The sequence below is a fragment of the Canis lupus genome, chromosome 27, assembly GCF_011100685.1.
Source record: "Canis lupus familiaris isolate Mischka breed German Shepherd chromosome 27, alternate assembly UU_Cfam_GSD_1.0, whole genome shotgun sequence".
Taxonomy (NCBI): Eukaryota; Metazoa; Chordata; class Mammalia; order Carnivora; family Canidae; genus Canis; species Canis lupus.
Window position 1 is genome coordinate 22706716 of NC_049248.1, and position 26425 is coordinate 22733140.

Here is a 26425-nt window from a genome sequence, read left to right on the forward strand (position 1 = left end):
TTCACACACACACACACAGACACCTACACACACACACACACACACACACACACTCTTCCCTTCAAGACTAACAAAAACCCAAGTTGAAGAAATCATTGACTAATTTTACTCTGGTCAAATGCAAATGTATCTATTAGAATATTTCTAGACACATTGGTACTCTGAAATTTGGTATCCCTTGGGAATATTTTCCATCAGAGAATCAGTCATAGAGATATGGGAGCGAAGGGGTTGGAAAGGTCTATAAATGGCCTCTGGTCTAGTCATCTACAAAATCATCCTTATCTAATCTTGATGTCTTCTTTTTAAAAATCCAGATATTCCCCTAGTGGAGAAAATCATGAATTAGAGCACATAATTTTGTTCCACAATCTAATTTCCTTTTATGAAATTTGGTAACCACCTTCAGGAAGTGTTTTCTGAAGCATAATTTCACCTAAATTTCTTAGAAACTTAGTTTCCTCAGGCAATCTGGTCAAATTGAAATGTACTGGCAGATCATGTTTTCTTAAAAAGTATTGTGAAGTTGAAGATAGATGAAATGGTTTTGAAGGAAACACATAGTTTCTATGAATTCAAGTCTTCATCCAGATGAATAATTTTCCAAGATAGTAGCATGAATTGTACATAAAATTGATGACTCCCTATCTATGATTTTTAAAGAATTTATTTTATTTTATTTAAAATTTTTAATTTACTCATGAGAGACACAGAGACAGAGGCAGAGACATAGGTAAAGAGAAAAGCAGGCTCCTCACAAGAAGCCTGATGTGGGACTTGATCCCAGGAACCCGGGATCATGACCTGAACCAAAGGCAGCCACTTGACCACTGAGCCACCCAGGCATCCCTAAAAAACTGATTTTAAAGTAGGGGAACTATTAGAAAGTTAATGGCAATTAATTCTAATTTATGAAAGAGAGGAACTTGAGGAACAATGACCTGAGCATGTAATATATGTTCCAGAAAAGACAGAGCTGATGGTTACAAAAATTATCTAAGAGCACTTAGCAGAGGATGTAGGGTCAGCAAAAAGCCAGTATGGATTCATTAACAAAAACAATATTGTAATGACCTTAGTTTATTTTTCTATAGGAAATGTAAGGCAGTCCAGGGGTATTCAATGGCTATAATGTTTTGGACTTAACTCAAGCTTTGGATTATGTTCCTATCAATATCCTTATTGTCATGATAGAAAAATTGCATAGGACCTTGAAAAAGAAAGGAGATGGGAAAACTGGGTAAAAAGCACCAATCTTCAAAGATCTTAAGAATGAACTTATTTAAAAAAAGAATTAAGCCCTGTTATTTGTGAAAAAGGGGATAGCATTTGGCCATATAAAGTCAAGATATACAATGCTGACCAATGGCTGTAAGTTATCAGGTGAAATGTAACAAACCACAAAGAGTTGTGTAATAGTCAGAGGTGTCTGTCCATTAAATGAACTGCCTCGAAATGTAAAAAATTTCCCCTCTCTGAAAATTTTCAAGTATTCAACATATGACGACCTGTCTGGCATATTAAAAATATTGAAGAGGAAATTCAAGGCCCTTTTCATTGTCTTTCAAACCTGCAAATCTATGTCCTACTTTACTGGACACTTCCTAACATAAAACTAAAAGATTTTGACCAGTGTATAAAACTATATATATTTTCTATCATAAAAGACAGTTTTCTCAAAAATTTTTAAGTTTTAAAGCGTAAGGGCACTCCATTCATAACTGACGATTCCATATCGTTTTCTTAAAGTCAAGGAAGATATTTCAAATTGTGAAAAAACATAGTTATTGAGATGTATTTTGTGAAGAGACTGTCAAATCCTCACAGACAATCAGAGTCACAGATTCAGGTACTTTGTGAAAGACACAGTTATATGCCCAAATTCCACATTACTAATTTAGTCCTTAAAACAGAAAACCACCGCCAGGAACAGGAAGAAGTCACTGAGGCCTGGAGGATTAATGCACAAAAAAGCCACTCAAAGGAATCTGTAGAAAACAGATCAGTCACAAAGAAGGTACACATGAATAGTGTCATGGCAAAATACTGGTCTTGGCTTATTTGTCACAGTGGTGCTTATGGTGTGTACCCAAGGAAAGGGAAGACAGGCAAAGAAAAAACTAAGACCTGAGTTTTCAAATGTTTGTGTTATGTGGTCAGCATTCAACCGAAGTCTAAAAAAAGACCTTGTTATATTTCAAAGCAGGGCAGATACAGATACTGTGCACACTGAGTTAAATCAAAAGGGTTAACGTGAGAAAAACAGGCGGCCAACAAAGAAAAACAATAGAATTCACAACCAACGCAGGATGTCCGGTAGGTGGGAGGGCTGCATAGATGTAAACACAAAACTTGAATATTGTCTGATGTTAATTGTTCTATAAACAATGGGTAACTCAGTCATTGAGCTACGGAAATGTATAGAATTTTTCTCTTTAATTTTCCTTCTCATGGAATAAAAGCTACAAAACTGTTAGCATTCTTATGAATGTAGCCTCAGTAGCCAGTAGTTACCTCAGTTAAATAAATATAATTGGACTATCTTGAAGAGTCATGGCTTGGTTCAGAAATGCTGGATCTGATGAATAGAAACAGGCACATCAGAGTTATAGTTCACTTTTCAATTATCCATGGTTGTTTTAAGGGAAGGGACAGAAATACATGGATTTGAATAGATATTTAGACTCTCCAATTAATCAACAGCTAAAACTTCACATGTTTTATCAGCACTGCTTACAAGAAGCAAAACAAATAAGGTTGAGCACATTTGTTTTGTTTTCCTTGCTCATCCTTTAGTGAAGTGGCTGGGTTAGTGGTTGTGTGGTGAAGAAAGAGAGATCTAGGAAGGGAGCAGACCAGCAAAAACAAAGAATGGGAAGAACGATGTACAAATCACGGAGATGGTTATTGCTTAAATGAGATTTTTGTAAGAAAGCCTCAAGACTCTACTGAATCCTACATGTGACCAATGCTGGGGCACAAGCTAATCATCAGGCACTGAGTACTTTCTTAAACTTCATCAGCACGGTCCATTAGAAAAGAGACTGAACTCCAAGCCACAAGACTTTGGCTTAAAAACAGATCTCCCACTGGAATTCCTGTAATCTTCTCAAATCTCATTTTTATTTTTTAAAAGAAAAGATAGGATCCTGTTCTGCTCTTATCAAAGTACAAGGTTGAAGGCTAATATGAAATCACTTTGAAAAGGGTAAGCACAAAATAAATAGCAATAGCCATTATTATTCCTATGATCCATAAGCAAGTCTTTCTCATTTGTAAACAAGGAGGAGCAGTAAGCTTGGAAAGGTTCAATGAGACCCTTTGAAATACATGGCAAATTTGGAATATTTTCCTCAAAATTTTTAATCCATATTGCTCAAGTAGTTTGCAATAAATGACAAAAGGGGATTCATCACATCTAGCATATATAAGAGGATAACTGAAAAGCAAATGTCTGTAATTATTTTAGTGCTTTAATGTTTAGTTGTCTTAAAGGCAGCTATTCGATCTTGGGGCTGAGGAAAGGAACATGGGAGAAGAAAAGGAAAGACCATTCTTAATAGATCAGGTGTTTGAAGAGAATACTTTTGGTCCAACAACAAAAGTGATTCTTATTTTACTTATAGGAAATTTAGAAAAATCAGAAATGTGGGCACATGCATGTCAATTTATAATCCTATCACCTTGACATAACTATCCTATACTATTCTTCTAGTGTTTTATCTATGTAACATAGAAATAGACTTGAAAAATATCTAGATCACTCTCTACATGGTGTTTTCAAACTTGCTTTTTTCAGGAATACTATTGTGGCATATCCTCATGTCTTTAAATGAATAGACAATTTCAATCATCAGAGAGGCCTGTGGGTGTCTATCCGAAAGCCCAATTTGGCATGCCCCGTGTGTCTCATTTTATTGGACCATCCTGCACTAACCCCTCTACCAGAATGATGTAAAGAACACAAGACTCTCTGTTTGAAAACATGCACAGCTTTTCTAGGCTTGAAAATTAAACCATAAAAAGTTTACTGGAAAAAAAAACCTTTAAAAAGCTCCTTAAAAACTCACACCATAATTGCTCCCCACCAAGCGTGGGCACTTGCTAGCTGCAAGTAGTGGCACTGTGACAAATGTAGCAAAACTGAAAGCGGGCTATACTAAGAGAAAGAAAAAGTCTTCCACTGGCCATCTGTGAAAATAAGGCATGTGGCCATTAAATGCAGAGGCTGTAAATATACACAAACTCCATGAAGCAAATGGCAAAAAAGGACTAAACTTCAAGCTCAAACAAATCAAAATGTTTAATGCATAGTTACCACTGCTGGACGAAAACAGCTCTGATCTTTGCAGTCTGCAAACTCGGCATGTATTTCAATTAAATACCCCCAAAAAGAAAAGAAAGAAAAAGAAAGAAATGAAAAGACACAGAAGAAAACCATCTGGAACAAAAGGCTATAGACAGCCCATACTCAATTTCTAGAAACAAACACCCCCTTTAACTTGCACCAGCCTGTCGAGAATGTCGATTGGAATTATTGAAAGGCTGACATATAGAGTGATGGATGGGTGATGACATAATACCTATTTGCCTTTTTGTCATGGTCTTTGAAAACTGGCTGCTCTGTGCTGATAATATTCACTAAGGGGTTTTCCTCTCCCTTCCTGTCCCATAAGAAGTGTTCCCTAGCTAAGACACTCAGAATTAAGAAGGTTTTATGAATGAAAAACAAAAGAAAAGAAAACCTAAGGATCAAATGCCAACTTGCACGTAGAAAGCTGGTCTAGATTTCCTAATAATCAGTTGCCTAGAAAGCAGTTCCCTTCCATTTTATATAAATTTTCAGAGTAGAGAGTCTCTAATAATAAAAAGGCAAGCATTCAACATCAGATTTTTTTGTGTATCTTTTAAAGTCATGGAATAATTAATATGTAAATGTAGAGATTAAAAAATAACATATACGCACTTTTATAAAGAAGCAACATTAATAATTTGTGTTACTGTAGTTTTTCCTAGACAACTTCCAACCAGCAGACTGGGGGCTTTTTAAAAATCACACATGCATGTTCACACACAACCTTCCCCCCCCAAAAAAAGCTCCTGCTTTGTCACTGAGCTGCAATGATCTATCTCACTTTCTCCCAAAGGATTTACCTAACATGCCTTTCTCCTTCATGAATTTTTTCCTCTAACCATTGAAATATCTAGTTCTAATTTGACTTCTCTAATTCATTTTGGCTAAAGGCAACATCTACAAAAGCCATCCATAAATCATTAATTAATTGTAGTGTCTTTCCCTGAATGCAGAGGCATGAGTTCCTTCATATTCACTTTTTCAAAGCGAAACCCGTAATTCACAATTCCTCACATGCCTTGTCCTTATCTAAGGGAAGGAGCATGTGTTAGATAATGCTGAACTAGATACACTGTGTCAGTTTCTGAAGAGTTAACACTGCTGGCCCCATCCATCAGATGGCCAGCGAAGCATCAGGAAAGAATGATGGATGTAAAATTATTACAGGGCTGCCATCCGATACACTTACTGCCATTTGTAACTAATGCTGGGACTGACACACTTTTTTTCATTATTAAACATCCACATTAAGTCAACATTGGTCACTGTCATTTCATGTTTGGCACTCTGTTAAAGGGAAAGAAAGAGGTTGACAATAGCAGAAAGAGAGGAGGTTGTAGTGGAAGAGTTTCTAAGTGCCAGACTAATAAAAATTAACCTCTGTTTACAAATTAGTCTATGTAGTATTGGTAAGGCTTCCTATGAGTATGACTGACAAGTAAAAAGAGAAACTGCTATCATTATTGAATAAATTATGGTTTAAAATATACCTATGATTCTCTAAATTTTCACCTTATTCTGTGGAAATCAGACATGAATTTTCACTGAACCACAGAAGGAAAAGTAAGGCATTTTGCCAGGAATTCTTACTTGCTGTAATAGAGGAATTCATAGCATGTGTAGGCATTTGGATTTCAAGTACACTGTAGGCAATTAATGTTTATGTGGTGGATAAGTTCTCTACCTTAAAAAAATAAATGCACACATCTGCATGTTTATTTTTGTGAGTGACATCTGTTTTATATATGAAAGCAGTACAGAAGTTGGCTTTAACATGTAGAAACATATGTGCGAACACACATTCATTGGTTTAACCTGTCACCCAAGGGTGTATGTGTGTGTGTATATGTGTGTGTGTGTACATGCTTATGTGTGATTTAATTCTTTAAGAACCACAGACAAGGTATAAGGCCACAGACTTGTAATAGTGCAAAAATAAAAGTAGCTAGATAGATGACGAGGAGTATAACACAATCAAAACAAGCCAGTTTCATGAAGAAAATATTTGAGAGCTTCGATATCATTTTTATCATGCAGCTGTGGCCTACTATGACCTTTTTTTACTCGATAGCCATTCTGGTCTTTTTCTTCTCTGCAGATAATCTTTGATTTTAAGATATCTCTTGATCTCCAGGAGTATAGACTAAGGTCTTTCTAATTCAGTCCCAAAATATAATTCATGATCAACCTAAGGCAGGTTCCCTTCCTCTGGCCACTAATTCTCTTAAAGGTATGCAGTCAACCCATTTCTATTCAAATGAGATATTTATGGAAGTCTGCGTGAGGGGTGCAGTGAACATCCCTATGTGAATGAAGAAGACACTATGTGAAAGAGGATTGAAAATAGCAAAGAGAAAATTGCTTCTCCTTCCCCAGGTGGCCTGCCTTCATGGCATAGTTGTAGGTACAGCAACATTTGAAGACCCTAAAGGAAAAGCTAAGAGAATCATGAAGATTTCAATCATGATATCTCTGAGATGATAAATTAATGCCAATTGCCTTCTACAAAACTTCATTATGTGCTAAAAATTAATCATTATCTGTTGAAGCTATTGTATTTAGATATCCTGATGCATGTAATGAAATACATGTTTAACAAATACATGGAAATCATTCCACTGGGGGTGAGGGAAATAAGCAAGGAAACTTCTGGTCTATACCACATTTTGGTCAAATGTACTGGTCTCTATTAAATTAGTACTGCCTGGTGGTATCAGGAAAAACTGATACAAAAACTGAGGACTTTATGATTTCCAAACTATGGCTACCTTCAAACATAAGGTCAGAACCTGAGTATGCAGTCGGTCATACGGCCAAGATTATGCCAGGTGGGTGTTAATGAAACAAATGGGTGGTTTTTACAAACTAAATGTATGAGGGTCTTTCTGATTCTTCCTACCTGAGAAGATTTTTTATTCATCCATAACACTAATCTGTGAAGAGCTATGTGATGAAAGATAACATTATCGGAATATGCAATCAGACTATAATTAACCTGAAATGACAATTATAAATAACACTGTGTCCCAGAGTTTCCAAGAAACCTGACATACACAGTTTTTGGGTATGTTGAAACACTTCCAAGAAAAGTAAAAAAATGAGAAATCTTTTAGAAGTCTTCAATTAAAATGTGTTTTAGTAAAAATGACTTTCATTATGTGTTTTGGTGCACATTACTAGAAAACATTTGTCCCTATCTTCACACCTCTAATTGTTTTTACTACCAATTACAGCTTTTCAGAATTAAGACTTTCTACTTGGGACAACCATGTTGGTCATTTGAAATCTGGAGAAAAGTTACTATGTATAAGGTTTATGTACTCAAGAAAACAAATCTCTGCTACAGGATTCCAACCCAGGGATCTCAGGTCATGCTATCACCTCTCAGACCTCAGACCAATGGGAAGCACCAGGCTGGTTTTTTTTCTCTTTTCCCCTTTCCTTTCTCCCAGTTCTTTTCTATATGTTTTTTTTTTTTTCTTTTATCTGCCACCCACACCCCTACTCCTCCACCCCTCTTCACCCCAGCTATCCTTACACCTCACATACTTTCTGGGTTTAGGAATCTGGGAGTATTGTCTTAGTGAGAGAAATGTTCTTTTTTTGGTATTTGAATGATGTGATAGAGTACAAAAAATTTATCATATCTTCTGTTTATGTCTTTCAAATGAAAGCAAAATTTCAAACCAACTACTGATCTACCTATGCTCTGGCTATGGATAAAGTTGAGCAATTATAAAAATCTATGAAAACGGTAGGTATTAGGAGAAAAACAACACAATAGGCATAGTGATGTCACTTTATGTGGAAGAATAAGCAGCCACCTTTGTCAACTCAGGTATAGAAATGTTCTGATATGCTAAGCAAAATGGGTGGGGTCTTTATTCACTTCTTACAAGTAGGCTTACACACATAGAGGCCATGGTTAACAGTCAAAATAATTTGATTTAAGCTATATACTTTATAAAGGCAAAGGGCACACTTTCTCATTCAATACAGTATCTCAAGCTCACTATACCACCCCTCCTACATAGCAGGTGTTAATTAAAGGATATAAATTTGACATTATCTCATTCCCATGAGTTGCACATAAATCAATCATCCATATTACAGAAATGACACCCAAGCTAGTTCAACAGAAAAAGGCAACCACAGTTAATACCTACTTCTCAGCTTCAAAATCACACTTTCATTGTCAGGTATCAAGGTGTCATTCAGATCCTTCTGCTGAAAATATTTACTTTCACCTTACAGAAGTTTGTCATACTGTTACAATAATGGAACTGTTTCACTTCTGTATTTTAAGATTTTCACTTAAAAACCCATGAAAATATAAAACTGTAGTTGGTGATATAACTCAACTGCATTGAAAGTGCATGGTGAAGAGATTTGGGAATGACAGCCTTTTTGAGAATGAAGACATCTTAACTGGCCAACAGATTTTGGCAAGTATGACTCAAAAAATAGGTTTCTAAAAGGTTATAATGCTACAAAAGAGAAAGGGGAACTGTAGGCAGTAGTGTTCAATAAGAGTCAATTCTCACTCGTGCAACACAAATAGAGAAGGTGCTAATCAGAGAAAGAAAGTATGATTGTGGAGGTGGAACAAGAAGTGGAAATAAAGTCCCCTAACAATGGACAACTATGGAGTAAAGTGAATGCAGATGGTTCCACTCCTGGTACTTAATCAAAAGGCTGAGCAGTCACTGGAGCCGGCATAAAGTCATGTGTTAGAACAACAGCTGATCTGTATTAGAGAAGATTAACTCGCAGTGCCATGGTGGAGGGCCCAGGATTATTTTATGTACTTCCATTGCCTTACAAGCCGTCAGCACAATTATTGCCCTCCGATCTGAATGAGTGATCTGTAACCACAGCTAAACAGCATGCTGCTTAGGGGCCTAGGAGCTTCATGAAGATGAATTTCCATACCATCAAAGTGCTTTTAATGGGCTCCCTGATCCAACCACAAGGCCTGTTTTGCAAGTATATAGAACTCAGGATGAAGGCTTCCTGTCCAAAAGGATTTGGTCGGTTGTCACTTGACAATTCCCAGCCAGCACAGGGGAGGAGAGGGAGGGGATAGGTAGAGTTGTCTCTGCTTTGGAGGATTAAAAAAAAAAAAAGGGTACAGATGCTTGCTGAATGCAACCAACTGCTATATCCACAGCTGAATTCAATGCGCTTAACAAATAACGGCAATTTAGCTATGCTTGCGAGGAATAGCTTGAGTCACTTTGCATTAGCATCTGGCTGAGTGTTAAACTCATTTCTACATGGGGAGCAGAGAAAAGGAATTTCTGTTCAAGCATCCTTTCAAGAATGTTTAAATATTTGAATATAAATTCCTTTATGCTTGCTATCATTCCTTCTTAGAGCTGTCACTTTGCTTTTCCCCTTCCCTTCTGGTGCTTAGCTAGAAAAATTTTGTGTCCTTCTCCCCGTACCAGTGTCGCTCTTCTTATGTTGTGTGATTACCAGAGATGTACACCTAACCATGCTTTCCTTTCTCCTCTAGGTACAGAGCAGAATTGAAGTCATTTTTCCATCCTTTTGACCCATGTTTGGACCAGGGTTGTGACAGGATTCCACGTAGATTTCACCTTCACTATGCAGGTTGTGAGCTTCTTAGAGATTGCACATCAAATTCCATACAAAGCCAGGGAAGCCAGCGATCTATCAAATGAGCAATCTGCTCATTCTGGACAATCCTGTTTGACTCGCAAGCTTTCCATGATGGCTAACTTTCAAGTTATTGCTAAGTAGCTGATCATTTTTGTTCTCCTATTTACTTTATCTCCCTAGCTACAGGATTGGAAAAACAAGACTCAGTCACATCTTAAAATTTCAAATCAGAAATATCAAATATGACCAAGATAAGTACATCACTCTGAGCTTTTTATAATGACATAATATTTTTTTCTGAGTAAAATACAATGTAGCTTAGACAAAAGTGTTTGGAATGATTACATCTAAGATAAATTCAGAAGTTTCACTGGCCTTACGTATAATAACAATGTCCAAGTTTTAAAGAGCACATTTTGTTTTATAATAAAGTCAAAATTTCCAATTGTGCAGTCATCTAAAACTTGACAGTGCTTTGCAGTGGAAACATATTATGACAGCTTCAGGATCCTAGTTACTTAGGCTATGAGCATGGGTATCATCCAAGCTTATGCTGATTAAAGAAGATTCAGCATTTTCAAATCCAGCTCATCCCCAAATACAAGTTAAGCATCTCTGTAAAGCAAAACTTTCACTCAGACTCCGATATTTCAAATGCCATTCCACTTTAATGCAAACTGATGGCAGAAAGGGGGATATTAATTATCAATAAGGTCTGGAGATGGATAGAAGAGAATTATAACTCTTCTCATTTCCAGATGGTTTTGATTAGGATGGGCATGAAGATTTCGGTACTGAGAGAGGGGGAAAAAGGGAGGGAGAACCATCATTCTGAGGTGGTGAGAAAATGAGAAAACAAAGAAAAACAGCATTTAGGCAATTTAAGTAGTTTTGGAAAGTCAGTTATTTTATGAACTAACCTTTTCTGTCCGGCAGTTATTGAGACCTAGACTATTCACAACAGCCACCTTCCCATCAAGCACCTGTTGTTCCCGTCGGAGCTGCTCCTTCATTTGCCGAGCTTCTTGGATGGCCTTGGTGACAGCATCATGGTCATTTAAATAACCTGAGGGTGTGACAGAACAAAGGCTATGTTTTGTACAAATGTGTGAATAGGTTAACCTTCAACCAGAAAAAAAATCACGTCTTTTTTTTGGATAATGACTGGCGTCTGGCATATAATAATTTCTCGATTTCATTTGTCTAAAATGAATGAATGAATGAGTAATCGTTAATGCCTGCTTCACACAGTCATACATGAACGCAGTGCCAAGCATCTGTGATGCAAATGTAATACTGAAGTGAAATATGGTTGTTTCCACATGCTTGGAGAGAAATTTAAAATGTAATTTATTTTATAAATTTATAATTCATTTTCAAATGAACTTTTGTCATTTTGTATTTTGTAGTGCAAAAATGAAACCTATCTGGCTTTTTTTTTTCACGTAAGGCTCATTTGAATGCTAACATAGGATAGAGGTATTGATCATTATCACTCTGATTATTGACATTCTCATTGTATTAGAAAGGTCAGTTTAGAGTTTGCGTATTGCACTGTTACGGTTGTTATATACAGAAAGAACACATCATTATTAACTAAGTGAAAGAAGCTCGTTCCCCTCGAAATCCACTGATGGAGAAGTAAACCACAGGTGGCAGTGGTCTGCTATGATTACAAACTTGTAAGAGTTATGGGCTAAATTTCAAGCGCAGAATGTAACCAAGCACCTGCGAGTTGTATGGTAGGAAACTGTGGCTCCTGAAAACTACAGTCACACTTAATTCACACTCTTAATAAGATGGTCAAATGGCCAACTTGCATCTACAGCTCCACAATCCAGAGTGAGTAAAGAAAAAAAAAAATTTGTCAAAATTTTTCTTTTAAAGAATCACAGGTGTAAGGAGCAAAACTAATTTTTAACTTAATTTTAACACTGGTCATTTATTTATTTGATACACATTATTATGATCACCCACAGGACTTCAGGGTAGAGTACCGATGGGAAAAGACTGTTTCGTAAATATTGAAAAGAAAGCTAATATATCATCTTTCACTCTCCCTATCTTTTAACTAGGGCATAAAATGGCATAAACTGAATCTATAATATGCAATTGCCCAGAAAAGGGACTTGTTTGTGACATGAGGCTAAATCTAACCAGATCCATTGGTGAATTGTGACAGATGGAGGGACTGTGAGACAGAAGGCAGGCACTAATCACACATAAAATGACCGGCTTGCCTCAACATGTTCCATGGATTCCAGCAAACTTTACACCCTAATCCATTTTTAGAACAAAAAACATCTGGGCCATAAATCCTCTAATCTGCCAAAACACGCTATTAAATCCCATGATTTGTTGAAAAACACTAAGATTAAAGAAAGGAAATATAAAATGGCTAACTGCCGTGTTAGGAAAGTGTTATTAATACTCTTTCTTTGTCTCAATTATGAATGTTCTGGTACTAAAGAGCCTTGTCTAATCATTTCAGATTACACATCCTCGTCGTATTGCTAGACTCTTCTATCTGATCTGTTGATTGCCAAAAAACATAGAATACTTTCTTGCTGCTTAGACATTTCTATTGAAGAAGTTGATGTCAGATTAGTGCAGTGCTTCAGTGCTGGAGGGTTTTGAAATGATCCATGCTCTCCCCCCAACCCCCTTGCTATGCACAGACTAGACTTCATCCTCTGATCTCCTTGAGACAGAAAGACAAGTTCCAGTGTAGGAGACACAAAGAAGAGCCTTGAGAGCCACTATGTGTTTTGCTTTTCAGAGCGAAATTCATTGGAACGTATTCAAAGAACAAAACATCCTTGCTCATTATAAATACAATATAAATCGTAAACAACTATTTAGACCTAGGTCAAGCCTTTAGGGTTAATGTTTAAATTATGGTTGTTTTTAACCTTATATTATCCTCAATATCCTGTCTTGGTTCTCATGAACAACCTTCTTAATATATTATTCTTGATTATTCTGTTTGTGAACACTGCTACTCGAGAAAGAAATAGAGCTCTTAAAGGACAGTGATGGTCTCAGTTTATGTTCCTTTAGTAAAAGATCTTAAGAGGATCAGCCTGATTGTCCTATGCTCTAACCCCTGTATATGTACAACCTGGCATCATGCATTTTTGCCATCTATTTAGCTTCTTCACAGAACAAACACATTTTGAAATGGTTTGGCACATAGCATTGAGCTAAAGTATGAATTCTTTTTGTTTTTAGGTGCTGCCAAGATAACATTGTGCAGGAAAAATGATTAATATAGATGCAAAAGGGATGCAAATCATATGGGGGTGAACAACTGACAGACATATGTTCTGTAATGTCTATTTCCAGTTTGAGGTGTGTGTTCCTATGCAGGTGGAAATAAGCGTCCACTTTAAAATAAACCTTCTTGCTTTTAGAGACTCTTGAATTTCAGTTAAAATGCTGTATGAAATCTTAAATATTAAAGGCATTTATATATTACAGAGTTGAATAATAATAGGACTCTTTGCCTATTCTTTACATTTTATTCTCATCACAGTCATCAAATTACCAATCATGCTGATTCCCTCTCTTGGCAAATGGCTTCACCTCTGATTGTGGAAAGACCAATAAAGCTGAGCTTTCACCTTCCTGCCCTACTCCCACCCTGACTCCTACCTCCTGCGAGCTTCAAATCTGTCTTCATTTTTGCCCATGGCCCCCTCCTGCTTCAATGAAAATGGTGCCTCTACTTTTATTCAAGGCAAATACCCTAAACTCATGCTCTAGATTTCTATACATCTCCATTGGTCATTCTCTTTCATATTTATGTCATCCATATCTGAACTTCCTCACCATCTCTATTGTACGTAAGTTTCTCCACCTGAGACAAGCAATTTGTAAGTAAGTTTCTCCACCTGAGACAAGCAAATAAGTTTCTCTTTCAACTTTGTGTTGCTCTCTTTCCAACTGTCTCTCTCTTTATCTTCTAAGATTCTAATCATACTCTCCCATTACTTCTTTGCCCTTTCATTTCTGCTACAATTTTGTTTCTGTGCCTTTGCTCTTTTAAGTTGTCAAATCCAAGGGACACTTGCCATGGCTTGCAGAATGACCTCACTAACAATCCTCTCATTATAGATACTCCTTTCTTCCTTGTTTCTCATCATAACCTGGGGTCCCCCTTCCTCTCTGCCTCCTCCATCTTCATATCCTTGTCTGGATCTGGTGTTCATCTCCTCCTTAGATTTGGTCCAAGGTTACGATCTTCAGAAAAAAAATTGCATTTTGGAGCTGGACATGCCTGAATTAAAATAATAACTTTGCCACTTATAAGCTATATAAATTGTACATGTGATTTTTACCTTTTTAAATCTCAATTATCTTATTGGTTAAATAGAGATAGCATTCACCAGATAACATAAATGAGTTAATACAGTCTTGCATAATAAGTGGTCCATGAAACTTATTCACTGTCAATTTATTTATAAAATGGCATAGTGAAATAGGTAGGATTTAGGCATTGGATTCAGGTGGGTCTGGGTTTCTATTTCTTGGGAAGTGTGATATGTGCCAAACTAGAACACATAATTTCATTGAATTTCCATTCTCATCAACTATAAAATGAATGTCAGGTTGATGGAAGAATTAAACAAAATATATCTTATGAAGGAGTAGATAACATTTGGTACCTGAGGAGGCAGTAGAAAATGTTAATTCCTTTCTTTTCTTTTCTCTTTCATTTTCTCTATTTGCTCACCCTCAGCAGTCTTACTGTATGGCTTTGACCATAATGATAAAATCTGTGAAGGGATATAATTTCTTGGTATAGAGGTTTGATGAAAGGGAATCACCCTATATACCCCCCAAATGATCACTTGATACATTTTATTTAGCCTTAATTATATATTTAGGCACCAACTGCATCATAAGATAGAATTGGAAGGTGGATATGTGCTTAGGCAAGTTTTGGTGAGCCTCAATCTTAAGAGGGAAGTGGGAAGGCAATGGTCAATATGGCTTCCTGTTAGCACTTCAAATGGAATTTGGGAAATGCAGGTGTAAGAAATTTGCAAGATTCTGTAACCTTGTTAAATTCACCACAGTTTGATTTTTTTATGCTTTGGTGTGTCTTCTTAATCACTACCAACAAAATTCTCAAAATTCCTATTCCCAGCAAAGGCCTGCCTCCTCCCACTCCCATTTCTGTCTCCCAAACTTTACTCTTACTGAAATACTCTTTCTTTCTGATGTGTTTGGGACTTTATGCAAACGTCACCCCTTCTGTAAGGACTTCCCTGATATACCCCAGGCATGCTCCTTGGCAACATTAGAACTTCTCATCTCTATGCTCCTGCAGAACCTTATATATGCTTTTACTGTCACATTGCCTTCCATTTGTCTAAGTTTGTCTTTCACACCAATATTTGAATTACTGGAGGGCATTTTAAAATTTTCAATCTTTTATTCCTTTGGTCCATGACAGGGTCTGTTGAAGGTATAAACACATATTTCTAAGTTGAAAGTATCTATCTTTGTAATTCCAAGTTATTATCTATGTCATCACATTGATGGAAACCTGTGCCATAATGACACAGATTTATTAAACTCACAGATTTAACAGATGCTATGCAGGCAATACAAATTCTTATTTACTACATATTTATTTTACATAGGACTTTTCAGCTAGAAGTAAAAGTAAGCACACATGTGTTTCAAGTTATTTTCCACAAATATTAATTTTTTTCTATTGTTGAGGTCACTTATCATCATCAAATTTTTGGCACCCTGATATATAGCCATTTCTTCATCTGTGAAAACTCACAAGAATTAATTAGATTATAAATGTGAAAGCAATTTGTAAATTGTGAAGTGCTATGCAAATGTTAATTGCCAGATGTTGAATAATACCCTCAACTCCCTGACAATCCACTGGCTTTCTATTAAACTCTTACAATATTTTTGTTTGATAACCTACCCTCATAGAAGCTTTTCTGATTAAAATTGTAAACTAATAATGAAACTTCAAGGTAATATCCTCCTTTATGTCATTGTATTTTAAATTAGCAAGTTATACAAATAAAGTACCAAATTAATGAACTGGAAAATTTTTTTCCTTCATTCTATTGAACCAATGTAAGTCTACTATATTTGCTCAGGAAAGTTTTACTTCTTATGTGTTAATGTTTCTCAAGAATAAAGGGTAAGAATAACACATTCTAGATTCTTCCAAAGACTAAACAGTACAAGGCTGGAGGCATCTAAAGTCTCTCTCCAAGACTTCCAACTGCTCACCGTTCTGCAAAATGCATGGCATAGAGAAGATATTTAATACCCATTTATTCGATGAATGAGTGAAAAGCTAGATAAATGACTAAGAAGAACATCTAACGTGGAGAGCCTACCAACAGGCAACAGCTGAAAACAGAGCATGCCAACCAGAGACCATGAATCCTATGGCCTCACCCTCTGCTGGCTATGAGTTTGGGCAAGTTACTAGGTCTTCGTGGAAAGTCGTTTTCTTGAAATTAAAACAGAGGAAATAAACATAGAGTCACAGAACTGTCTACCCTGTGATAGAAACTTACTTAGAATCCCTGGGTAAGCGTTTAGCCTCCTTAGGCCTTGGTTCCTTATCTGTAAAATAACAAGTATTGACTGGATGATATAGATATCTCGACTATCTATTTCAGGGTCTATAAGTCTAAAATTAGCTTCACTGAGAAATAGATTAAAAATGCTTTTAAAATGTTTAAAGTATTATACATATGTACAACATAGGTGAAAAAGGCCAATAAAAGAAAGATAATATTTGGGCAAAAGATTCTAAACTTATCCATCATTCTTCTGAACTATTCAAACCTTTTAAGAATCCCCTTTCTTTTGGAGCAACCTATGCTTTGCATACCATATCAAAGGCATTTTTACAGAATACGCTGTAATATTGGTCACCAACCTCAAAAACTCACTTTCTATATTTGTAGCTAATAGATATATAGCAAAGAGCCCATGTTATTAGCGATAACTTAAGTTATCTTTTAGTTCACAGTTTTCCTTGGTTTATTAATGGCATAACACATTAATTCTTCTTTCAGGGGTGACCTTTACAACACCATTAATGTGCACAGCTTTTATCCAACTACATTATTACTCATTACAGTTTCAGCTTTCAACATCTGCATTTGCTGAAAAGAGAAAAGTAAATCGTAGTGGCCTCGAGTCCTTGGAATATATGAGAGATGTGTATGTGGTGAAGGGATTTTTCAGGAAAAAAAAAATAAGAGAAGTTTTAGTCGTGGAGAAAGTCAGATGATAAATGTCACTAAATACATTCTTGCCTTTCTAAAATATTTTGTCATACTTAATCCCTGGAATGCTGAAGTAAAAATCCTCATATGATAAAAATGCAAATCTATGGGTTATTTTGTTAAATATTCTAGTTCTAGTGACATTACAAAAGTAGCTCATAGACCAGCGCTGTGATATTTCTGAGCCTTCATGTCTATTCTGGAAGTGAATCATTCCTGCCAGATAAAATATTTTTTCTTTTACATACTTAGGACATGAAAGCAATTCTTATCTTGGAGTCCATTTAGGATATGGAGCCAAGTAACCGAGTTAGGCCATAACAGAGTGCTGCATGATGATAAAAAATCTACATGTACCCCAAACCTTTTTCAAACTTTTCAAAACTTAAATTTTCACAGTTTCTGCTCTCTCTGCTGCCCCACTGCCCCAGACTGGCTTCCTGTTGACAAATGATCTGGAATTCTACTCTGTGGAGATTGAAGAATTTGAAAGACATTCCTTCAGCTTTTTCTTTCTTTCTCTTTTTTATCAACCCCACAATTTCTCTGCAACTTTACTCCCTTTTTTCCTTTGTTTTGTTCAGTCTCAGAAAAAAAAGAGTGGCTTTGCTCTTTTGCAAGGTTAATGCTTTCTCATGATCTTTTGTCTTGTTCCATCATTGTGCTCTCTTTCATATCTTTATCTGTCTCTGACTCTTCTTCTTCTTGACATTATATATATAGTCACATATATATGAATGATTGTCCTATTTTAAACTTGTCTGTACGCAGTCCTCTTAAAATAATCACTTCTCAACACTAAGCTTACAAAAAGACTGATCTATAGATCAGCTGCATTTTCTCTCCTCATAGTCTTCAAATCATTGTGATTGAAATTCTGCTAAGACATGCTCCTAAAACTTCTCTGTCAGAGTTTACCTCTCCACGAGCTCCAGCTAAATCATAAAGCTTTTCTTTTTCATTTTTTTTAACTTTTCCGTTGTCAAATGCAACACTGTTAAATAACACCTCATTTTTTGAAACTCATTTTTCCTAGGCTAGCATGACACGGCCCTATCTTCATTCCTATTCTAAGACAATCACTTGCTCTTTATCGGTTTTCCCTCTAAAAAAAGTTTGCTGCTGGTTTTAAAATGTGTACAAAGATATTTTGATATTCCTTCCTTCAGAGCTGGAGCCTAATACCCCTTCCTTTGAGTTAGGCTGCACTTGTGATTCTCTTATGAGAATAAAGTAGACTGGACTCTGTGTGACTTTTGAGACTAGGTCATAAAAGGTACTGTTGCTTTCTCTCTGTTCTCCCTCTTTGATCACTCAGTCTGAGGAAAGTTAGTTTCCATGCAATGAACAGCCCTACAGAAAGACTCACCAGGCAAAGAATGGATCCTTTATTAACACCAATGTGAGTGAGACATCTTGAAAAAGAAACACCTATCCCTAGAAAAGTCCATAGATGACTAGAGCCCTAACACATTGACTGCAACCATGAGGCCTTCAGCCAGAACCACCCAGCTAAACTGCTTCCAAATTCTGACTCTTAGAAATTGCGAAGTAATGAATATTGGTTATTTTAAGCTGCTGAGTATTAGTTAATTTGCTATGCAGTAATGATATCTAATGTAGTAGGTAATACCTATGATTCTTTATCTCAGTTCTCTTCTTACTATACACACTTTTTTGGTGAACTTATTTTTTTTTAGAGGTACACGTATCTTTTCATTTCCTTTATTTCTTTTAATTCTAGGATAGCTAACATACAGTGTTATATTAATTTCAATATAGTGATTTAATAATTCTATACTTAGTTTCAATATAATGATTTAATAATTCTATACATTACTCTGTGCTCATTGTGATAAGTGTACTCTTAATCCCCTATATCATATATAGTTCTACATCTAAAATGCTAGCACTTTACATATCAGACTTACATTTATAGTTTCCCCCCAAATATCTCTACCTAACAACTCCTTGTGTTTCAACACTTACTAAATTTTTATGTTCCTCCTCCAAATCTCCTTCCACTTTGGTCTTCTCTTTCACGGTTAAGGGAAGTATTAGCCTTATTTCAATGATTCAAAATCCTAGACTCCTCTGTCTCCAACTTGAACCTCACCAGGTACTTTCTGTCGAGGATAGTTGTATCAATTCTTTACTAACATCTCCTCAATCTATTCCTTTCTTTGTTGTATCACTGCTTATTTCTAATTCATGTAACTAACTGTTGTCCTACACTAAAACAATGGTTTCCCTATCCCTATCTCTTCCTGCTGCCAATACTCTTCTTCCTTAAAGTACTGATCAGATTGCTGTCTGGAGAAAAAGTCAAAACTTCTGAGGATAGCATCCAGTCAGATTCCATCTGCTCCTTTCAGTTTTAGCCCCAATCACTTTTCACTACACACTTATCCTATATGCTAACCAACTCAGTGCATCTCTCAAAAATATGCTATTTTACTCTGGATTTTGTTTTAAAGGCTAAAATGCCTGGAACAGTCTCTTTTCCTCAAGACTCCACCTGAATTAGGCTATCCCCAACTTAGCCTTCCTTGATCCTTCCCAAATAGAATCCAACATGCTTCTTTTTGATGATAAGGTTGTGTCTCTGCTCTGAAATAGCACTTACTATGGCTGACTAGTACTGTAAGAGGGATGAGTCATCCCCTAACTAAAGAGTCTTATCCCTGACTAAACCCTGAGCTCCTTGAAGGCTTGTCTGTGCTAGTTTCCTTATAACAGTATGCAAATGATAAACATGTCAATAAATGTAGGTTGAAGTAAGTGTGTACAGTCTAATTTATGTGTTACTAAAGTAAGAATCATTGGAATTTTTAAAAAGTCAGCTTATAGAAGCATTTTCTAGTGTTGACTTTACCAAAATGACAATAATGGAGAAATGAAGCTATGTACTTTTTATAATACTTTGGTATGTTCAAGTAAATCTCAAGCAGTATGGAATTGAAAAACTTCATATCCTGATGGGTTACTGCTCATCTAGGTAGAATATCTTTTATCATTATGAATAGTTTGCACACATCACAAAAAATGGAAATATATTTCAGTGATGGAAAAGGCAAGTTATCTAACAACAACATTCTGGACACATTGCTCTCTTCGATTAAGTCAATTAGGCCTCCTTTTTAAAATAAACTTAAGAACATCAGTGACATCAACAAACATAACCAGTTCAATTAGCTTTTCAGGGGGACATTGTAACTTGGACTTCAGTTATAAATAGCATTTGCATGTTTAGAACATACCTATGAGGTTCATCAAATTGAAACTTTCCTATGGAACTAAAACCATGCACAGGGTATGCGTGATTCGCCATTAAAAAATGATTTCATTCAATTGCCATAAACAGAAAATCAGCAAGAACAAAAGAAACAGAACTTACCTATTGTGCTAACTCTGGCTGAAGGACTAGCTAATGCTGCTGGGACAGAGGCTTTGAGGGGGCCTGCCCCACTGTTTATTCTCAGAGCTGGCATATGGGGAGAGGTGGGTGATGTGGGTGATTTGCCATCAGAGGTCTTGGGTTTAGCTGATAGGTTCAGTGGCTGTGCCACTTCATCCTGCAATGATCATTAGAACATGAGCTGTGATAAGGCACGGCTGATCAAAAATGCCTAGAAAAACATAGGTATACAGCCTGTCATTTCCCACCAAATTACTCTATCAATCAGTGGTCTTAACATTCAACCTGAACATTAGAGTGTCTGGTTAGCTGTCAACAATGTCACTTACAACTACATATTATGAAAAACCTTTTGTATAAAAGAAAGTACACGTGCAGTCAACTATCCAGAAAGTATATAACTGATGTACCTATAAGAAATATTCTTAAGCTACTCTTTGTACTATTCATTTTTGCTGAGAGGCAATTACATAATTCATGCAAAATTATGATATAGGTAGGTTTTTTTCAACCTCATAATAACAGGGGTTGAGTCCCAAGCACCTTTGTACCCTAGTGCTTAAGACAGAGTACCTGGAATTATCCATGATGGAGGAGTTAATTGGTGTGTACCTCTGATCAGAACTGCTCTCCAAATTAATTACAAAAAAAAGAAGGAAAATTTCTGTCTTAGAAAATAAACTTTTCTCTTAGGTTTCACAGAAACAGTTTTGGATTTCATCTAAAAATGAAAATAAACATAATTGACATTATACCAATTTGTGCTATTTATATGCGACACTGTTCTAAACACTTAGCGTTACATTTTTAAATCTAAATTTGTTTTCCAGATTTTCCTTACAACGTATGCCACAATCAATACATTGTGGTTTGAAGATATTTATGTGGTTAATTCAGAACATATGATGAGTTCCAATTGTTCAATATTTGAATAGGTCAAGTTTATGTAGTTTTCATTCTATTTTATACCTTTCTATGTTAGTCTTTGTGTAATATCATACAAAAATTTATGTATACAATTATCATCAAAATTTCTACCACATTTATAAGAATCAGATAATATTAACATTACATCACTTTTTTCATCACAAATTGAGAAATTTGTATTCCTCTTTTGTGCTCTAAAATGGAAATATCACATGTTTATACTTTATTGCTTACAATACCTACAATTTTACATGTAGTAATATTGTAGAATAAAAATTTACTTTCCACTTTGTTACTGTTCTATCTTCATGAGTTAAGAACATAAACTATCTACAGGTAGTAGCAAGATAACTTGCTGAAAGTGGAACAAGTTGGAAAAATAGTGTGATTTGATGGAATGGAAACATATTAATGTGTACAAAATTATATATATATATATATATATATCTACCAAAAACCATTGAAATCAATCACTTTATAAAAATGGTAAAATGGCATAATATGACATCTATTTAAAGCTTATATTTTTAAAGTGGTTTATTATTAAATTCCATGGTTGGCTGCACCTAGCAAACTTATGAACAAACTAGAAGAAATTACTCTTTAACATTTTTTTAAATTCTGTTTTCTGTTTCAGGAAAAAAAAAAAAAAAAAGAACAGCTAACTGAAAATCTATGAGAATTCAAAGAGCAATCTGAGATCACATTAGATGTGTAGTAAGTTGATGACCATCATACCAAATTTATATGGATTCATAGTCTTGGAAGAAAGGAAGGTAAGCTAATTCCATGACTGGTTCACCTATATAATTAAGAAAAGTTTACTTTAGCATTGTAAAATCTGCAAGGGCAAAATTATTCAGAGATCTTTCAATCTGGAACATTTGGTTAAGGTGGTGAGCTATAATCCTTATATATGAGGTTATGGTGACAGAAACCCAAAAGTATTGTGCCCCTTTTGCCCATACTGCAGTACAGATGAGTACAAATGTGATCCTTGGATCAGTACCATCAGCACCATTTGGGAACTTATTAGAAAAGCAAATTCTCTATTCTAGAAACTTTGGAGGTGGGTTCTAGCAACCTGTTTTAACAAGCATTCCAGATGATTCTGATGCACACTAATATTTGAGAGCCATCACCATATACCATATAGAGATAGTTTTTTAAAAAAAAATTAACTTCAAATTCTTTTTTTTTTAAGACTTCCTCAATGTAAGGAGGTAACATTAAAAAACACATGTTGGGGCACCTGGGTAGCTCAGTAAGTTAAACATCCCACTCTTGATTTCGATTCAGGTTATGATCTAATGGGTCCTGAGATCAAGCCCCAAGTCTGCTTCTGCTCAGCATGTTTCTCTCCTTCTCCCTTTCCCTCTGTCCCCCGACCCCAGCTCGTGCTTGCTCATGCACACTCTCTTTCTCTCTCTCTCTCTCAAAAAACATGTCTTTAAAAAAATACATGGTTATCTCATTCTTTAAGATTTTATCAAAGCATAACGTACGCTAATAACAATAAATGAAAACATACATATGTATAATAAACTAAATGCTACTGACATTCAGTAGGCCAATAAAGATTAGGATCCAGATTTTCTTCCTGTTAATTCAGTTTAAATATCCTGTCAGATAGGAGCTTTACTGACTGTTTACCATGCAGCTGTAAATACTCTAGACACTTTATCCTTTATCAAATGTACCTGCTTACTGCTTTCTGTATGAAACTACTGCCTTTTGTCATGATAGCCTGAAAACTTCCTTGGGCAGTATTCACAACTCTTGGAAAAGTTTTGAGGGAAGACTTGGAAAAATTAAGGTGGTTGTTTCACTTGACTGTGCAGAAAAAAAGAGAGGATGGAATATATTCCCAGAGTTGCAAGAGAAGAGATTTATGAGCACAAAGGAAATAGAGCGTGAGTGTGTATGTGTAGGGGGAATGATGGTGTTGATGAAGATGATGCAGATGTAGGTGCTGATGGGATCTGAAGCATATGAAATGTCATATGCTTAGCTTTAAGCACTAAGCACTATTACATGCACGTACTGAAAAATGACTACCCAAAGCATTTATTAGAGCAAGAGACCCACTGGAACTCTTAATATTCTCCTCCATTCAAGGCAGCACAGATGTCTGAAAGCCAAAAAGTGCAAAGCCCCAAGGACATAATAGAGGTTGACAGTTCCCAAGTTGATAGAAATGTCATTCAAAATTGCCCTTTCGTTCTCTTTCATTGTGTGACCTGGCTAATGGTATATTAATAAGAACCCACATGCTTGATCCTTATAGTGGTAACTATACAAATAATTTTGACCCATTATATGATATTATTTCACAATTTGGTTCTTCTAATAATTTACTACTGAGCTACTATACCAAATACCTATTATTCATGAAGAATACAAAAATTACAGTAGTTTTCCCATTTTCTATTAATTATTTTTCATTTGACTAGATGAAAAATTTAAAATCCTAACTATAAAATGAAGGTGGACTATTTATTTATGACCTGCATTCTCCTAATTATGAATATGCACAATAAATGCCAAAGGTTAAGTTTTTTCCCAAAGGTTTTTCTACTTTGTTTTTTATTTGCAAGAACTTATTTAGGAGAAATTTGAAAGCTTAGCATGATTAAACCCACTCTTACAAATAAAGCATGCATTCTAAAATTGTAAATAAATAATTTTTATATAAAAGAATATAAGTAATTTTCAAGGTCAAGAAAGCATTGGAAAAATAGCATTTCTATGAAGTACACTGTAAAGTGATAAAAAAACAATTTCTCTTTAATTACTTGTCTAATCATTAAATGATGCTTCCATTTGAAAATTTTGAAAATAGCATATTTCATAATTAGTTAATTTATACACAAAGTGAGAGTTAAGAAGAATCTTATATATCTGTTGAATAGTTCCAAAGTTGATATGCTAGCCTAATATAAATATAAGGCAAACGTTTTAAGAAAACGTGTAAGCTAAGGTAAATAAGTTTTAACTGATAGGTTATTACCTACATTTATAGAATTCATTATAATATTTCAAATCATCTATTTAATCTTCAGTTCTATGAAGTAATAAATAATCTCAGAAAGGAAACTAAAACAAAGTTCTAAAGAAACCCAGGTTGTTAGACTCATCATACAATATTCTTTTTAGTTATATAACAAATTTAATCTTAAATTTAAAAAGACGTTGATGAAATGAATTTCTGAAATTCAGACTTAAATATGTAATTCTTTATATCAAAAAAACACACATAAAGGTCAATACATGTGCAATAAAATGAAGTAACACACGCATTCGCTATTGATATACCAGCTTAAAATTTCAGGTACAAATGTTGATTTCTTTGGTGACTTTTTTTGTGCTTCTCTGTTCTCTGTACTACATAGCATCAAAAAGGTCATTTGGTAGCGCTAAAGAGCTAAAATACCAGGAGTCCACATCCTATATATCAGAAAATACAAGAATTCATACAAAAATGCATAAGAGAATAATATTTCATATATATAAACATAAGTTCTAGGAATCTATTTATGATTATAACTTCTCCTAATATTGTCTAATTTTACTCATCTGGGATAAAATGCAAAACAAGTATAATCTAAACAAACATAAAGTTCAGGCATGTTCCACTTATAGCTACTACGACTTGTCTGAAAGCAAACATCTAACTAATGTCAACTTGTCTTCATTGTAGAAATATTGTGGAGGTGTAATGAATTTATGTCTTGTAGAAATATTGTGGGGGTATAATGAATTTATGTCTTAACCAATGAAAATAAATATTCCACAGAGATAAATAATAAATTTGGAAGAAGAAAATTACTTGACATAAACATACAGCCTTAGATGCACTGGAGAAATACAACTGTAATCAGGAATGCAGAATTATTCCACATAAACGTAACAAAAACTATAAAAAACTTTAAAAAATAACTATGTAAATTTAAAATATATTTTACTTAGACGATTTTCAAATAATAAGCTTATTCTAGGAAAAACATGTTAGTCTAACATAATCGTATGATAGTCTTAATTTTTAATGTGTGAAGACCAAACGGCTCACAGAAATCGATAATTTATCAAAGAAAAATCATTCTCTAGAATCCTGGAGGTTTATTTCTCTCCCCTCATTCCTAAGCCTTTCTTCTTTTTAATTTTTTTAATTTATTTTTTATTTTTGCTAAGGAAGCTTAATAGAGTACTAGAAAACAGGACTACCAGTATCCTAAAGAAATCTACTCCCTTCTGTTTGTTTCCTTGTCCTTCACAACAGAAAATATATCTACATGCAGGTCCTTGAACCGCAAGTTGCGCCACTAAGGATGAGCAGATAATTATATTCCCCAGAATTTAAAATCCCACCTTTATTCACATCTTTACTCATTCTCATTATTATAATTTTTCTTTAAGTAGTTACCTAAGATAGTTACTGAAAATCAAATATTTATTTGGTGGATAACAAATTTAAAGCATTATACTGGCAATGGGCAAGAACATATAAATTTATGCAATCATCCATCCATCCATCCATCCATCCATCCATCCATTCATTCTTTATTGAATAAAATTTCAACTATTTATTACTTGCTCTTTTATGTTGGGCATTTAGAAAAATGCAAATCACCTGACATCTAGGCCTGTGGCTTTGAGGCTTTGGTTTTATGGGGTCAGTAATAAAGGAGCAAAGAATGTATTTACTTTATATTTAAGCCTGCAGTGAAGATGCATGTGGAATTGGGTTTTATTTAAACTATTTGAGGACAGTCTGTGTATTTAATGTATTCTTTCATTTATAAATATGATTTGATTCCT

At 35.1% G+C, this 26425-nt stretch overlaps 1 protein-coding gene and 1 long non-coding RNA gene across 24 annotated transcripts in view; one reads left to right on the forward strand and one right to left on the reverse strand.

Annotated features, from left to right (window-relative positions):
- Positions 1-26425, reverse strand: part of SOX5 (SRY-box transcription factor 5) — a 997462-nt gene that overhangs the window by 20922 nt on the left and 950115 nt on the right. For all 23 annotated transcript variants that reach the window (XM_038577063.1, XM_038577060.1, XM_038577061.1 and 20 more), the window contains 2 exons: positions 20660-20837; positions 10900-11045 (listed from right to left, as the gene is read on the reverse strand). In XM_038577063.1, the coding sequence (XP_038432991.1) occupies positions 10900-11045; positions 20660-20837 (324 nt within the window). The remainder of the gene's footprint in view (positions 1-10899; positions 11046-20659; positions 20838-26425) is intronic.
- LOC111092871 overlaps positions 22268-26425 on the forward strand; it is a 36909-nt gene continuing 32751 nt past the window's right edge. The window contains exon 1 of the long non-coding RNA XR_005379936.1: positions 22268-22383. This is a non-coding gene — a long non-coding RNA (uncharacterized LOC111092871). The remainder of the gene's footprint in view (positions 22384-26425) is intronic.